We start from the raw sequence: 16,967 nt of genomic DNA, 5'->3' as shown, positions 1-16,967 counted from the left end.
ATCGAAGTTAACTAACTATCCTCATAGCTGTGTTTATGGATGATGACAGCACTTATGTCGTCGAGTCGAGTCTCAACCGATGTGTAGCTTGCTGTTAAAAGGGTACAAGTAACTGCATTTTCGGGCATTCCAGCATCTGTTATTCCTGGTCTTTCCTTGTGAACCAAAATCGTCACGGGGGAAAACAAAATCTTGGTATCTTATTTTGTTGCCAAGACCATTCTGATATCTCATCCCCTCGTGCAAGCCTTTCCAATGTGTTTTTTTCACTTTGGGGTGCATATCTCAGTTGCTTTTGCCAGTACTAACCCTCCGTCTACAGTTTAGTATGCAAGGGATAAATATGGCAGAAAATCTTTTACCACGATTCCAACTTATGCAAGGCCAACCCAAAACTGGAAATGGCCAACGACTTGTTTTTGCCTGATATGCACACAATACTCTCCAATCCCTATTCCATGAGATTGAGAGATGGGTGAGTTATGCATAATAACATGTCATTAGGCTAGGCTAACAACAGGTTGTTAAGCTCTCGTAGGCTGAGCCGCTGAGATCTAAAAAAGAAACCCGTCTGAAGACAGACAAGCTTCTGATGAGCTAGTTGGCGAGGGAGAACAACTTACCAAGGCGATGATCAATAACTGATCTGAAAGAATGATCTCAGCCACCACACATAACCTAAATGATTAAGCAAATATGTTTGGTCAACAATTGATAAGTTTGCAATCACTGGTCCCATGTTTGAATTTCACGGAAGCAAAGCATTTCAAACTTTGAGACTGCTTTGCTTGATTGTTAATCTTGCGTGCAAACTGATTCGGACATTCAGTTATCAAAACGTTTACATTGTTTATTTAGACCGTAAGAAAGAAACAAATCCAACCAAGCGGCTGAGTTTGAGAGTCGTGACAATATCCACCACAACAAACACCTTTTACTGCCAGCAATCACCAGCCCCCTTCATCATTGCATTCAATGCACCCAACAGCTTCTGCTGACCTAACGTCCCACCCCCATTTACAGCATATATCCATATCGAAAAAGTTAGATTACTAGTACTAGCAATAATGCTTACATATATACCCTCATGAAAGAGGGCAAGACAACCCCATCTTCTTCCTCCACTCGTTCTTTCTCTTTTCTGGGTCCTCTGAAATCGCCATCTCTTCCCCTCCCATGGCCTCCACATCCAGATTCTCCTACCAGAGGCTTATTCATGAAGGTGGGTTTGTTGTTGATGATGATGATGATCAGATTAGAGAGAGAGTGATTGGGAAGGCAAAAAGTTGGTCCAGAGTCAGAAGCAAGGTGTGCATAAGGAGGAGACTCAGGGTTAGGATTCCTGGCTTGAAGAGATTCTTCAGGAGGAAAGCTAGGGTTATTTCGGTAAATTGGGCTAAGGTTTTGCAGAGATTGAAGGAAAGCCAGGCCCATTTCGGGGATTTATTTGCTGGGAATTATCTGTTTATGCAGGTCACCCCTACCCCATTCAAATATCACGACAAATCTTTGAAGGGTACTCATGATTTCCATAGGTACTCTATTCCAAGGATTTCTCAGTAAAGTCCTGGTTCAAACTTATGAGTTTTTCTTGATTGTGTTCTTGGCTGTGTTAAGATCCTGAATTTCAATAAACTTATGAAAGGAAAAGAACAAAAGATAAGATCATAGAGTGGAGAAGTTCTTCGATTTTCTTGTTGACTTCTTTTCTCTGCATAAATCGATAATTCTATTATCCAAACATGGCCTCAGGTTGAGAATAAGCTGGTATTTATATGTAATTCATGCAATTGTATTTGATGGTTTAAGTGTGTATGTGTAGGGAGCTATGAAACAATCTAGTGGTTTGTTGTAAGCCATCAAAGAAACTTGCTCCTCTGTAATCCTTGTACTATGTGAGATTGTGGCGGTTGTCTTTAATTACCATAGGAAATTTCAAATTTGTAAATGACATCAAGTGCTTTCTAATTGATAAATCCATGGGTGAGTTGGGAGTCATACTTTTTTCTTATATATTTTTTTTATGGATAAATTTTCGTAGTCGTCTCTCTAGTTTTACGATTGTCTCAATTTCGTCCCTCCAGTTTCAATAGCAACCAAATAAATTCTGCAGTTTGTTTTATGTTCCAAATTGGTAAAATTATTAACACCGTTAATGAAACTAATGAAAAAATTGGTTTTAGTTTCAGGGCTCTCTTATAGTGCTCATTGAAAGGCCTTAGAACAAAAAATCTATTATAACTATTGAAGATAAAATTATCAGAAAAATAAGATCTTGATACCGGTTCAAACATATTGAAAATTGAAACACTTAATTTTTTAACTATATTTTTTAATATATAAACAGTGTAAAAATCTATTATGGCAATTTAAGATAAAATAATTAAAAAAATAAGATTTTTGCACCGGTTCAAACGGATTGAAAATTGGAAGGAGGATGATTTTAAGATAAAACGCAAGCGTTTGCCAGTTTTTATGGAAGGATGATGATTTTCGCGCTGCAATTTTCTCTAGAGGCGCTCCTCTCTTTATCTCCATTAGGGCAAAGTTACTAAATTACCCTCCTCTCCAAGCACGGCTAGCCCCAAAACGGCATCATTCCGGACTGTTTATATATTAAAAAATATGATTAAAAAAATAAGTGCTCGAATTATCAATCCGATTGAACTGATGTGAATATCTTATTTTTTTGATCATTTTATCGTAGATGGCCGTAATGAATTTTTGGCTCAAAGGCCTTTCAGGACTCTTTTAGGTGCTTATTGAAAAGCCTTAGAGCTAAAAATTCATTACGATCATTTAAGATAAAATGATCAGAAAAATAAGATCTTAGCACCGGTACAAACGGATTGAAAATTGGAATACTTATTTTTTACACCGTTTATATATTAAAAAATATATTTAAAAAATTAAGTGTTCAAATTTTCAATCTATTTAAACTAGTGCCAAGATCTTATTTTTCTGATCATTTTATATTAAATGGTCATAATGAATTTTTGGCTCTAAGGCCTTTCAATGGGCTCCCTAAGAGAGCCCGAAAATTGAAACTAATTTTTCCGTTAGTTTCATTAACGGTGTTAACGATTTTATCAATTTGGAACATAAAACAAACTACAGGGTTTATTTGGTTGCAATTGAAATTTGAGGGACGAAATTGAGATAATCGTAAAACTAGAGGGACGATTACAAAAATTTGCCCTTTTTTTAATAACCGGATGTCTAGATCAGTTTACGTGCATCTTGACTAATTCCGGGGCTCCAAAAAGTAAGGACCGAACATAACCCCCGTTGGCTCCAAAGTTTAAAATGTTTAGGCTCACCTGTAGCCTCATGGAAGAATGCTAATTATTTTCTCTGAACCACTTGGCGGAACCCCCATAAGTTGGGAGTCATCTACAATGCATTGGCATTGAAAACTAAAGTAGTTGAAGTTAATTTTTCTCAACTGACATGGACTGGGCCGGCAACAAAAGTCTAAAAGGCATCAACATGAGCCGAACAAGTGGAGGATTGTAAATCAACTTCGATTTGAAAATTTAATGCCTTATTTGGATGAGTTTTTGAAAAAAAAAATTATGAGAGTAATAGAGATAATAAATGGAGGGAGATAGAGAGAAAAATGATTGAAAGTAAGGAAAATCTTTTGAAAAAAGCTTTTCAAAAAGTAAAACAAACAAGGCATAACTTATTTTTAAAAAATCCAACGCCAAACAAGCTAGGTTTACGCGAACTATTACAAGTAGCTTGAATTGTTTGAACATGAAACTTGGTTTGAAAATTTAACGGGTTTTAAAAAACGTTTAAACTTGGTCTCCGTTCCGCTTAACTTTTAACATTTTTTGTTCTTATTTAAAAAACGTTTAAACGGGTTTTAAAAAACGTTTTTTAGTTTTGCGCTAAACTTTTGTGGATTATTAATTCGTCTCGACGAGACAAATCAATAATTCATAAAATTTGACGCAAAACTAACAAATACGGAAAAAATTAGAAAAAGTCCTAAAAGTCAAATAAGTTCTTAGTTGAACGAGTACTAGTTTGTTTAGGTCACAAATTGATCACAGACGAGCATTTAACGAGACAAAAACACATGTTTGATTACACGCATGAGGGTGAATAGTCATAGGATGCACGATTCAAGAATGTTATCATGAAGACTGATGTTAAACAAATATGTTCCACACATATATGGGACATAATTTTAGCGAATTCGACCCAAATCTACATGCACATAAAGGGAAATCAAGCAAAGAATGCACGACACAGGCACTTACGGGGTTCCCAAATTAGAATTTGGGTACATATATGGCTCACGATAATTTTCAATATATATCAAATGAAGGGAGCACAGATTACATCGGCTGCTGTGCATACAGTGTATATATGTTCTTGGATTCTACATTTTAGGCTTCACAAAACAACAATAAAATTCACGGCTTTCCCTCAGTTTCGTATTGAGAAATTGCCTAACTAGACTCTTAGCAAACAAAGATTTAAAAGCAAAGGGACCAAATTAAATCTTTCCTTTTAATTTCTTTCTCTAAATATATTTGTTATAGAACCCCATAAAGAGAAGGAAAAAGTTTGGACACTGTTATGTACATTTCAGAGAATGGTGTAAATGTCTTATATATAAGGCATATATTCAGGAAAGCATATATAGAAATGACTAAGGAAGGAAAGCATAGAATCTTCACGTTCCTCAAGTTTTTTGTTGCTCACATTCCACGGTACAGACATGGAATCATTTAATTTGTTTTAGTGAAGTCTGTCTTTTGGGAGAGCATCTTTATGTACCAGCACTTGATGCTTGAGGTGAATGGATCAATGTCTACAGAACCGGACTAGAGCTAAAGCTCGAAGTGTAACCGTTTTATACCTTGAAAATTTATAAATTTTGGGGGCCTCTGCACTTTGATACCCCTTTATAATAGTGGTTCAGTGAAAAAGAGCCTCATTTTTAATCTTCGCTTTATGTCCCGGAAAAATCTGGGGCGCCTCTGGAATGTCTACACCCTAGCTTGCAGTAGTAGTGTAGTTCATGCATATTGATTATCCATTACAAAAACTGTTTTCGACGATAAAAAGAACATTTTCTGTTGAAACATACGGAGAGAAGTGTCAAAGTAGGCGCTAGGTAGGATCAAGATCAAGACCTAATTAACCTCAAGAGGTTTGTGGCTAAATAGGCACGAGAAATCAATAAGTACTTGTACTCCGTAGCATGTTCGAATTACACGGAGGCAAAACATTTCAAACATTAATGGGGCCGGAAACTGGAAGGTTTATCCAGTCATTAAGGTTCCGTTCCGGAAAGGTGGATAAGTACTTATTTTTTAAGAAGGTAATTTCACGCTCAAAATTTATGTGCTTACGCAAATAATTTTCTTATCAATATGGATCTTATTTGATAGATCTCATTGAGATCTTTAATACGGTGCAAAAAAAATTGAAAAATTATTTTTCATTTACATTATTTTTGAGTTTGAAAATATGAAATAAGTACTTATTTTTTAAGAAAGTATTCTGAAACGGGACCTAACTTTAAGACTCCAGAACTAATCAACGTAAGCGCAAGCTAGCCTGCGCATCCAATTATGAGAGAGAGAGAGAGAGAGAGAGAGAGGAGCAAGGACCTATTGCAGGCTTTGTATTCACTCTGCACAAGATTCTTGGACACCCACATTGAAAAGCAAATATGTGGGGACAGACTGTCGATCCTGATCACTAAAAAAAGCCTAGGCTTCAAACAAACGTTGAGGGGAATTTAATTTCATTGGAAGCAAGGAATGTAAATCCATCCCATTCTTGGTTCCATTTCCCATGCTATAAATAGAGCATACCAGATTACAACAAGAAGCACAAAGCCCTCCCACATACTCTCTCTCTCTCTCTCTCTCTCTCTCTCTCTCTCTCTCTCTAAAAACATTATAGCTACAATTCCCTCTCTCTGCTAAAAATGGCTGGCAAACTGATACTACCGGGGAGCAACCCTTCCACGCAGCAACTTATCAAGGGTGACCGGAGCATGTTCATGACGTCCGACGACAACGTGATGCTGAAGCAGATCCAGGCCACCCACAATCCCGATGGCCGCGACATTGACGTAAAACCCATTCTCAACATCGTCGAGGATATCCTCAGTCGTGCCACTATGACCGTCGATAGCATTCTCCCGGTATGTGTAATCCTTCATTAATTAATCCTCCGTGCGAATACTGTCTTCGTAGTTGGTGAATGCTTATTGCTGATTCAATGGTGATCTTATTGCAGGGCGTCATCCACGGACATGCACAGAGCGTGGAGGACAAAGCTCAGCAAACCAGCGCCGTTGCCATGCTTGACGCGCTATCGTATATAATCGATCGAATTTCCTGCGAGGTCAACATCAGATTGACTAATGCAATTATATACACACATTATTTCTGTTAAGCACCAAGAATTAATACACTGCATGCACAAAAATATATATATAAAAAAAACAAAAAAAAACAGAACCCATGGATCCGGTTTATTGAAGGCGTGGTTCAATTCCAACTTGGCACGCCGTATCCAAATCTGGATCACACATCAGTTTTTCTATGCACTTTGCATTACACTTTTCTGTGCACCTAGCTTTTATTTATAAAACACATGCGAGCACCATTTTCGATTATCGAAAGTATGTGATTTTTACCTTGGAAAGATGAAATTTCAGATAGCATACAAGAGTTTCGGTGGTGAAGACGGACACCAAACAACAGTCTCTCTGCTAAACATGCTGTCAAACTACTCATGGGATGCTAAGCTGGTGCTGACCCTAGCAGCCTTTGCACTACACTACGGCGAGTTCTGGCTCCTGGCACAAATCTACTCGTCAAACCAGCTCGCCAAAGCGATGGCGATCCTCAAGCAACTACCGATCATCATGGAGCATTCGGGCCCATTGAAACCCAAGTTTGACGCCCTTAACAATCTCATCAGGGTCATGTTGGATTTGACCAGGTGCATCGTCGCTTTCAAGGAGCTGCCTTCTGCTTATTTTACTCATGATGTGCCGGCATTGGCTGCAGCTGCGAATACCATTCCAACTGCCGTTTATTGGGCCATGAGAGGAGTCGTGGCTTGCGCGGCTCAGATCAGTAGCCTCACTAGCATTGGCCATGAGTATGTTGTCTTTCATACTATCTTATTCAATTATCAGATCTTTCTACAAGTTGGATTAGAATTCTAGAATCAAGAATTCAGAAGACCAATGCTAAGCACCACAAAACAAGCACATTGAAAGCTCGAATGGACTTATATGCTTCAGTCTTAGACTAGTCATTGTAAAATAGAAAATCCATCTAGATGTACATGATTTTAATTGCAGAAATACTACTGTTACATCGATCATTTTGTTGAAACGACACGATGGACAAAAATCTTGAAAATTTCATAGTTCCCTTGTTGGACTTACTATAAACGTACATGTTATCATTTCAGGTATGGGACATCCACCATGGAGGCATGGGAACTATCTACCTTGGCTCACAAAATAAACAACATTTATGAGCATCTCTCGAAGCAATTGAACATTTGCAACCAACTCTTAGGTATTTATGCCCCCTAATTAACCAGTACTTCAAATGAATGAACGTTGTAGCTTAAGATATGGACAATCACAGTGACTAAAAATCTTGCGTTTTTCGTGCAGAGGAGAGGAGGAATAACGAATCTTACGATGCGCTGCGGAATATCTTTGAAATGATCCATATCGATAACATGAAAGTTCTCAAGGCCCTGATTTATGCCAGGGATGATCAGCCACCACTCTTTGATGGCTCTACCAAGAGAAGGGTTTGAACATTGAACATGAGTTCTTTAATTACTGTATACAATGTCAAGAAAGAATACAATGTTGTTAAGTAGACCATTATTCAGGAAAAAAATTCCCCCCAAAATTTTACGGGTTTTAATTGCTTCGAGTAATATTAAGCACTCTTTTTTTATAATGCATGAAGGGTGTCTCGGGCCATATTGAACACACTTTTTTCGCTAACTTCTTTGTCTCTGTGGATTGAAAAAACAGGTTAATCTCGAAGTTCTGAGGAGGAAGAATGTGCTACTCCTAATATCAAGCCTAGACATCTCCCCAGACGAGCTATCGATTCTGGAACAAATCTACAACGAGTCCCGACAACACGCGACAAGGCTGGACAACCTCTACGAGGTGGTTTGGATCCCGATTGTGGACCGCAGGGTGCAGCAGTGGACAGACCCGATGCAGAAACAGTTTGAGAGCCTGCAATCCACCATGCCGTGGTACTCGGTGCACCACCCTTCTCTGATCGATCGGGCGGTGATCAGATTCGTGAAGGAGAGGTGGCATTTCCGCAACAAGCCTATCCTCGTGGTGCTGGACCCGCAGGGGAGGGTGGTGAGCCCCAATGCCATACACATGATGTGGATCTGGGGGAGCAATGCTTTCCCCTTCACTAGCTTGAGAGAGGAGAATTTGTGGAAGGAGGAGACTTGGAAGCTTGAGTTGCTTGTGAATGGGATTGACCAAACAGTTCTGAATTGGGTAAGTAATCTTCCCCACTACATATGGGTTACTATTGTCACATTAAATACATGCATAAACCTTTAAGCAACAACATGATCTCACAAAAGTACACTTTTGTGCGATCTTACGGTGGAATATATATTTTTGTGCAATCCTATGGTTGAAATTATACGAAAACGTACAGAGGTCAAAATCTTCTGTACTTGTAACTATATATTTTACCGTACAATTTCATGAAAATAGGGGTACACACACTTTTGGAGATACTTTTAGGCATAGGTGACCTGAGGTGTCTGACATAACATACATGGAATTTTTCATTTTATCAGATAAGGGATGAGAAATACATTTTCGTGTACGGAGGGGATGACATCGAGTGGATCCGAAGATTCACCACAACAGCACGATCCGTGGCGCAATCTGCTCGTATCCCTCTAGAGATGGTCTACGTGGGAAAGAGCAGCAAGAAAGAACAAGTCCGGAAAATCGTCGCCACCATCACAAACGAGAAGCTCAGCCACACATGGCAAGACCTCATGATATGGTTCTTCTGGACTCGACTGGAGAGCATGCTGTTTTCCAAGATCCAGCTCGGGAGGCTCGACGACCAGGACCCCATGATGCAGGAAATCAAGAAATTGCTCAGCTACGACAAGAGCGGAGGCTGGGCCGTGCTGAGCCGAGGGGCGGAAGTTGTGGTGAACGGACACGGGACCAAGGTGATGCCAACCCTGCTGGAGTACGACTTGTGGAAGGAACACGTGGCCACTAAAGGGTTTGACCGATCGTTCAAGGATCATCATGACATGCTTCATGGGACTGAGCACCCGTGTTGCCGGTTTGAGTTTCTGAGCACGGCCGGTACCGGGAGGATACCGGAGGGCATGAAGTGCCCGGAGTGCCTCCGCGCTATGGAGAAGTACATCACTTTTTGCTGCTGCCACGATGAAAATCCCAGTACTGCAGCATTCTACTGAAGGTTCAAGCTAGGTGCTTGATATATATGGTACTCAATAATGGAGTGTGTTTTATTTTTTGTTTTCCTCTATGGAATAAGGTTTGATGTTTAGGTCACCATTGTGGACTTTGATGAGCAAGGTTGGCCGGCCCTAGTAGCTCTTATTCTTCCTGATAAAAATAAGAGCCATTTTCATGTGGTTTTACGAAATAAATAAATGATATTTCTGCAAATGTTTCAAGTTTATAATTGGTCTGTCGTTTTCGTATCAAAAATATAATTTATAAAATAAAAAATTAACAATTATCTCGAAGAATAGCAGTTAAGCCCGAAATCGTCCGCGGGGAGTAAAAAGCTAAGTTGCGATACTCTCAATTTATTTCTAATTTAATTCTGGAAAATAGATGGAAGTTGAGTTTGATTAAACTAAAAATTAAACTACGAAAGCAGATAAAGGCTTTGAAAACTAATCAGAAAAAATGGACTGGGGTTTCAATTCAACCTCTCCTTGCAATATAAATGTGGCGAAGTCTAGGGTTTCATTTAACTTGTAACCATACCACCAACAGGGTAGCAATTTCTATAGATAATCTCCAAAAATATTATCACTGGATTTAACCAACAACATGACCCATCTCATGTCGTATAGTCTATCTCAAAGCCTATCCCGAAATAATAAAAACGATTGTATGACGGTGCTTGATATCCGAAATACAAATACAATAGATAAATCGGAAAAATATTAACTTTCACAAATACTATGAATCATTCAAAGTCATAAAATTAATTGTTGAATAAAACCCCTTAAAATCTAAACAATCATACTACTTGGAGAAGCGACGTTGCCCTAGCCGAAGTGTTTAGCCGAACATGGAGCTTTTGCCTTCTGCCGCTGCCACGACTGGTGATAGATGGGAGTAATACAATTGAAATGACATGTAGGCCCCGTTTGATAACAGTAGTAGATGGGTGAGATTCGTAAGGAGATGAGATTATGATTGAGATTGATAATGATAAGGGATTGGTAATGAAAAAGGATTAGTAATAAGTATGTTTGTTTGAGATGTGATTGGATGATGCGATTATTAATATTATGTTTGTTTGAGATGGGATTAGATGATGAGATTGAATTAATAGAAGGAATTGGTAATGAGAAGGGATTGATAATGAGAATAGGTTGGGATTTGACTATTAATACCATCTCCCTCGGGTATTCTTAATACCCCATTTTGGGGGATTCGTAATCCCATCGGCTTAGCAATCCCCTCAACTTTGTGAAACCAAACAAAGTATTAGGAAACCCATTACCTTCATAATCCAATCCCATCCTTCCAAACTTTTATCAAACGGGGCCGTGGTGACTTACTGGTTAATTTCCACTTAGTGCATCAAATAAGTAAACAAAAAATAATGAAAATAAGTCAATGATGTTGATAAACAAAAGAGATGTGGAGATTGTCTTATTCACGGAAGAGCGCGATTTGAGTCGTCTGTTCTGGCTTTCGACGGTTTGAATTTAAATAAAAAAATTTTGGACTGTCCAAAGCCAGAACGGACACACACGATTCACTTTCGTAAATCCTTGAGTTCTGTTAAAAAGATTTTTCCAGAGAAAACGAGTTTTCAAAGCAACTAAATTCAGTTTTCACATATTATGAGTATAAATTAAGAGATAAACTTATTTGCGGCTGTGCCGCTAATAAGTCGTTTGCAGCAGTCCAAAAACGCCGTCGTTCTGATCATGGGAAAGTTGGGAAAGGGATGGTTCCGCAATAACATATTAAAAAATATAGTTAAAAAGTTAAGTGCTCTAATTTTTAATTCTTTTGAATCAATGTGAAGATCTTCTTTTTCTAATCATTTTATCCTTACGGGTCATAATTAATTTTTGACTCTACAGCTTTCATATGAGAGCCCTAAGCTCTAGAACTAAATAAATAGCAGATACTTTAGGATTCTCATATAAGAGTCCTAAAGTCAAAAATTAATTATGACCTTTTAGTATAAAATGTTCAAAAAAATGAGATCTTCGCAACGATTCAAATGGATTCAAAATTGGAACGCTTAATTTTTTAGACAGTTTATACATTAAAAAATATGGTTAAAAAATCAAGTGTTCCAATTTTGAATCTGTTTGAACCATTGTGAAGGTCGTATTTTTTTAGCATTTTATCCTAAAGGGTCATAATTAATTTTTAACCTCTCATACGAGAACTCTAAAGTATCTGCTATGCATTAAGTTCTAGAGCTTAGGGCTCTCATATGAAAGTCATAGAGTTAAAAATTAATTATGACTCTTTAGAATAAAATGATAAAAATAGATCTTTGCATTGGTTCAAACGAATTGAAAATTAAATCACTTAATTTTTTAATATATATAAATGTTGCAAAGAATCGACCCTTTACAATTTTTCCATGATCTGAACGACGGCGCTTTTGGACTGCTGCAAACGGTTTATTAACGGCACGGCCGTAAATAACTTTATCTCATAAATTAATAGTAAGCAACGTTCTGATGCAAATGAGGCCCCTATAGCTCAGTGGTAGAGCGCCTTTACATGCATGATGCTTGATTTGAATGGATCAATGTCTACAGAACCGGGTTAGAGTTAAAGTTTGAATTGCGACCGTTTAATACGCCGGAAATTTCCAAAGTTTGAGGGCTCCTCCACTTTGATACCCCTTTATATATAGTTGCAGTTCAGTAAAGAAGAATCTCATTTTTAATCTTTGCTTCATATCCCAGAAAAATCTGGACCGCCCCTGAAATATCTACACCCTTGCAGTAGTGTAGTTCATGCATATTGGTTATCCATCGCAGAAATCAATAAGTGTTTGTACTCTATAGCATGTTTGAATTCCAACATTTCAAACCTTGAAGCTATTGGAAGGTTTGTTCGGTCATTAACTTTAAAACTCTATAATTTGTCGATGTGGAGCATGTAAAATGGCACGTGCATCCGGTTATATATATAAATAAAAAAAAAAAAAAAAAAAAAGGAGAAAAGAGCAAGGACCTATTGCAGGCTTTGAATTCACTCTGCACAAGATTCTTGGACATCCACATTGAAAAGCAAATATGTGGGGACAGACTGCATGTCCTCGATCCTCAAAAAAGCCTAGGCTTCAAACAAACGTTGAGGGGAATTTAATTTCATTGGAAGCAAGGAATGTAAATCCATCCCATTCTTGGTTCCATTTCCCATGCTATAAATAGAGCATACCAGATTACAAGAAGAAGCACAAAGCCCTTCCACATTCTCTCTCTCTCTCTCTCTCTAAAAACATTATAGCTACAATTCCCTCTCTCTGCTGAAAATGGCTGGCAAACTGATACTACCGGGGAGCAACCCTTCCACGCAGCAACTTATCAAGAGTGACCGGAGCATGTTCATGGCGTCCGACGACAACGTGATGCTGAAGCAGATTCAGGCCACCCACAATCCCGATGGCCGCGACATTGACGTCAAACCCATTCTCAACCTCGTCGAGGATATCCTCAGTCGCTCCTCTCTGACCGTCGATAGCGTTCTCCCGGTATGTGTAATCCTTCAATTAATCCTCCTCTTTCATGAACAAATGCATGCAACATCCTTTCCTCGTACTAGTTTCTTTTTTTCTCATCAAAAAGCGCGAATACTGTATTCGTAGTGGATGAATGCTTATTGCTGATTCAATGGTGATCTTATTGCAGGGCGTCATCCACGGACAAACACAGACCGTGGAGGACAAAGCTCAACAAGCCAGCGCCATTAACCTGCTTGACGCGCTATCGTATATAATCGATCGAATTTCCTGCGAGGTCACACAACATATTGACTAATGCAATTATACACACACATTATTTCTGTTAAGCACCAAGAATTAATATACTACATGCACAAAAATACAAAAAATCTGAACCAATGGATCCTGTACATTGAAGGTGTGGCTCAATTCCCACTTGACCATATCCAAATCTGGACCACACATTAGTTTTTCTGTGCACTTTGCATTACACTTTTCTGTGTACCTATCTTTCATTCGTAAAACACATACGAGCACCATGTTTGATTATCCAAAGTATGTGAATTTTACCTTGGAAAGATGAATTTTCAGATAGCATACAAGTGTTTGGGTGGTGAAGACGGACACCATACAACAGTCTCTCTGCTAAACATGTTGTCAAACTACTCATGGGATGCTAAGCTGGTGCTGACCCTGGCAGCCTTTGCACTTCACTACGGCGAGTTCTGGCTCCTAGCACAAATCTACTCGTCAAACCAGCTTGCCAAATCGATGGCGATCCTCAAGCAACTACCGATCATTATAGAGCATTCGGGCCCATTGAAACCCAAGTTTGATGCCCTTAACAATCTCATCAGGGCCATGTTGGATTTGACCAGGTGCATCGTCGCGTTCAAGGAGCTTCCTCCTGCTTATGTTGCTCCTGATGTGCCTGCATTGGCTGCAGCTGCGAATACTATTCCAACTGCTGTTTATTGGACCATGAGAGGAGTCGTGGCTTGCGCGACTCAGATCAGTAGCCTCACTGGCATGGGCCATGAGTATGTCGTCTTTCATGTGTCTTATACTATCTCATTCCATTATCAGATCTTTCTATATATATGTTGGATTAGAATTTTGGAAATCAAGAATCCAGAAGACCAATGCTAAGCACACAAAACAAGTACATTGAAAGCTTGAGTCTTAGACAAGTCGTCGTAAAATAGAAAATCCATCTAGATGTACATGATTTTAATTGAAGAAATACTATTGTTACATCGATCATTTTATTGAAACACGATAGTTCCCTAGCTTGTTGGACTTACTATAACCGTACATGTTACCATTTCAGGTATGGGACATCCACCATGGAGGCATGGGAACTATCTACCTTGGCTCACAAAATCAACAACATACATGAGCATCTCATGAAGCAATTGAACATTTGCAACCAACTCATAGGTATACATGCCCTCTAATTAACCAGTTCAAATGAATGAACGTTGTAGCTAAAGACATGGACAATCAAAGTGACTAATATTCTTGCGTTTTTCGTGCAGAGGAGAAGAAGAATAATGAATCTTACGAGGCACTGTTGCATAACTTCGAAATAATCCATATTGATAACATGAAAGTTCTCAAGGCCCTGATTTATCCCAGGGATGATCTACTACCACTCTTTGATGGTTCTTCCAAGAAAAGGGTTTGAACATTGAACATGAACTCATTTTTGGTAATGCAGGGTGTCTCGGGCTATATTGAACATACTTTTTTCACCAACTTCTTTGTCTCTGTGGCAAAAAACAGGTTAATCTTGACATTCTGAGGAGGAAGAATGTGTTGCTCCTAATATCAAGCCTAAACATCTCCCCAGACGAGCTGTCGATTCTGGAACAAATCTACAACGAGTCCCGACAACACGCGACAAGGCTGGACAACCTGTACGAGGTGGTTTGGATCCCGATTGTGGACCGCTCAGTGCAACCATGGACAGACCAACGCCAAAAGCAGTTTGAGAGCCTGCAATCCACCATGCCATGGTACACGGTGCACCACCCTACTCTGATTGATCGGGCGGTGATCAGGTTCGTGAAGGAAAGGTGGCATTTTCGCAACAAGCCTATCCTTGTGGTGCTGGACCCGCAGGGGAGGGTGGTGAGCCCCAATGCCATACACATGATGTGGATCTGGGGGAGCAATGCTTTCCCTTTTACTAGCTTGAGAGAGGAGATTTTGTGGAAGGAGGAGACTTGGAAGCTTGAGTTGCTTGTGAATGGTATTGACCAAACAGTTCTGAATTGGGTAAGAAAATTTTCCCCACAACTATGGGTTGCTATTGTCACATTAAATATTACATGCTTAAACATAGTCTTGCACCAAAACTATAGGCTATCCATAGGAGTATGTAACTTCTTTAGTTAGATCATGAATGATTTCCTAAAGTAACTTCTTTAGCTCGATCATGCTCCCATTGGACTTGCTCTAACATAGAGGTCAAAATCTTCTTTACATAGATCTCTGTTCACATACAATTTCAGCAGCATGATTTCACAACAGTACACTTTCATGCAATCTTGCTGTGGGAATATACTTTTGTGCAATCTTGTGGCTAAAATTACACGAAATCGCACAGAGGTCAAAATCTTTTGTACATACCCATAACTATGTTACAGTACAATTTCACGAAAACAGAGATATACTCACTTTTGGAGGTACTTTTAGGTACTGGCGACTTGAGGTGTCTAACATAACATGGAATTTTTCATTTTATCAGATAAGGGATGAGAAATACATTTTCGTGTACGGAGGGGATGACATCGAGTGGATCCGAAGATTCACCGCAACAGCACGATCCGTCGCGCAATCTGCTCGTATCTCTCTAGAGATGGTCTACGTGGGAAAGAGCAGCAAGAAAGAACAAGTCCGGAAAATCGTCGCCACCATCACAAACGAGAAGCTCAGCCACACATGGCAAGACCTCATGATATGGTTCTTCTGGACTCGACTGGAGAGCATGCTGTTTTCCAAGATCCAGCTCGGGAGGATCGACGACCAGGACCCCATGATGCAGGAAATCAAGAAACTGCTCAGCTACGACAAGAGCGGAGGCTGGGCCGTGCTGAGCCGAGGGACGGCAGTGGTGGTGAACGGACACGGGACCAAGGTGATGCCAACCTTGCTGGAGTACGACTTGTGGAAGGAACACGTAGCCACTAAAGGGTTTGACCGATCGTTCAAGGATCATCACGACATGCTTCATGGGACTGAGCACCCGTGCTGCCGGTTTGAGTTTCTGAGCACGGCTGGTACCGGGAGGATTCCGGAGAGCATGAAGTGCCCGGAGTGCCTCATTGCTATGGAGAAGTACGTCTCTTTTAGCTGCTGCCACGATGAAAACGACATTGCAGCATTGTACTGAAGGCTTCAAGGTGCATGCTTGATATATATCTAATAATAATGGGGTGTGTGTTTGTTTGTTTGTTGTTTAATTTCCTTTATGGAATAAGGAAGGTTTGATGTCAAATAATGTGACGTTTAGGTCACAATTGTGGACTTTGACGAGGTTGGTCCTCTTATATATATGCTTGTATAAATAAGAGCCATTTTCACGTGGTTTTATATATGAAATAAACTGCAAATGTTTTGAGTGCTTTAATTTGATGGAGTTTATTGTCTGGTTATCTGCCTATCTCTCCTTTTGTTAGCTAGCTCAACTTTCAAGTAGAAGCCGAGAAATTTCTCTTTACTATAATTATTAATTAATGTGGAAAATGCCTTACCTACCACATTTCTTTCACGCACACACGCACTCTCTCTCTCGATCGATCGATCGATAGGTCATAGATACATAGAATTGATTTAGTGTGTATCGTATAACTGGTTAATTTAATTCCACTTCATGTATCAAGTAATTAAGTAACATAAAGTAACCAAAAAAATGTTGGAGGCAATTAAACATCACTCTTGTAATTTTCTTCCCTTTACTTTGGCAACTCAATA

At 39.3% G+C, this 16,967-nt stretch overlaps 3 protein-coding genes across 4 annotated transcripts; all 3 read left to right on the top strand.

Moving 5' to 3' along the window:
* The first annotated feature begins 1,051 nt into the window (after positions 1–1,051).
* Positions 1,052–1,998, top strand: LOC131336019 (uncharacterized). The gene has a single exon (XM_058371624.1). It carries the CDS (start codon positions 1,177–1,179, stop codon positions 1,561–1,563), a length of 387 nt encoding a protein of 128 aa, XP_058227607.1. The 5' UTR covers positions 1,052–1,176; the 3' UTR covers positions 1,564–1,998.
* Positions 1,999–5,676: 3,678 nt separating this feature from the next.
* Positions 5,677–16,623, top strand: LOC131336016 (protein SIEVE ELEMENT OCCLUSION B-like). 2 transcript variants are annotated; one of them, XR_009202726.1, is made up of 8 exons: positions 5,677–6,175; positions 6,271–6,378; positions 6,695–7,143; positions 7,462–7,571; positions 7,673–7,815; positions 8,048–8,542; positions 8,854–9,581; positions 16,475–16,623. XR_009202726.1 is itself a non-coding variant. In XM_058371622.1 (7 exons), the coding sequence occupies exons 1-7, from the start codon at positions 5,957–5,959 to the stop codon at positions 9,499–9,501; spliced, it is 2,172 nt and encodes a 723-aa protein (XP_058227605.1). In that variant the 5' UTR covers positions 5,677–5,956; the 3' UTR covers positions 9,502–9,715. The 2 variants fall into 2 exon arrangements, 1 of the variants encoding a protein (XP_058227605.1); XM_058371622.1 differs by lacking the exon at positions 16,475–16,623 and having other exon boundaries at positions 8,854–9,715.
* LOC131336017 (protein SIEVE ELEMENT OCCLUSION B-like) lies at positions 12,614–16,623 on the top strand. Its single transcript, XM_058371623.1, has 7 exons — positions 12,614–13,019; positions 13,177–13,284; positions 13,581–14,029; positions 14,320–14,429; positions 14,528–14,670; positions 14,775–15,269; positions 15,742–16,623. The coding sequence occupies exons 1-7, from the start codon at positions 12,801–12,803 to the stop codon at positions 16,384–16,386; spliced, it is 2,169 nt and encodes a 722-aa protein (XP_058227606.1). The 5' UTR covers positions 12,614–12,800; the 3' UTR covers positions 16,387–16,623.
* Positions 16,624–16,967: the final 344 nt, after the last annotated feature.

The sequence above is a fragment of the Rhododendron vialii genome, chromosome 8a (genome assembly GCF_030253575.1).
Source record: "Rhododendron vialii isolate Sample 1 chromosome 8a, ASM3025357v1".
In the NCBI taxonomy this organism is placed as follows: Eukaryota; Viridiplantae; Streptophyta; class Magnoliopsida; order Ericales; family Ericaceae; genus Rhododendron; species Rhododendron vialii.
The sequence above is the reverse complement of the archived record's forward strand: the minus strand, read 5'-3'. Positions and strand labels throughout refer to the sequence as shown.

What these genes read in the sequence shown, in the direction of transcription:
- LOC131336019 (XM_058371624.1), top strand. Translation starts at nt 1,177, where the DNA reads ATGGCCTCCACATCCAGATTCTCCTACCAGAGGCTTATTCATGAAGGT.
- LOC131336016 (XM_058371622.1), top strand. Translation starts at nt 5,957, where the DNA reads ATGGCTGGCAAACTGATACTACCGGGGAGCAACCCTTCCACGCAGCAA. An exon ending in TCGATCGAATTTCCTGCGAG is followed by an intron (nt 6,379 to 6,694) that starts GTCAACATCAGA and finishes ATGAAATTTCAG; the next exon opens with ATAGCATACAAGAGTTTCGG. An exon ending in CTCACTAGCATTGGCCATGA is followed by an intron (nt 7,144 to 7,461) that starts GTATGTTGTCTT and finishes TTATCATTTCAG; the next exon opens with GTATGGGACATCCACCATGG.
- LOC131336017 (XM_058371623.1), top strand. Translation starts at nt 12,801, where the DNA reads ATGGCTGGCAAACTGATACTACCGGGGAGCAACCCTTCCACGCAGCAA. An exon ending in CCGTCGATAGCGTTCTCCCG is followed by an intron (nt 13,020 to 13,176) that starts GTATGTGTAATC and finishes ATCTTATTGCAG; the next exon opens with GGCGTCATCCACGGACAAAC. An exon ending in ATGGTTCTTCCAAGAAAAGG is followed by an intron (nt 14,671 to 14,774) that starts GTTTGAACATTG and finishes GGCAAAAAACAG; the next exon opens with GTTAATCTTGACATTCTGAG.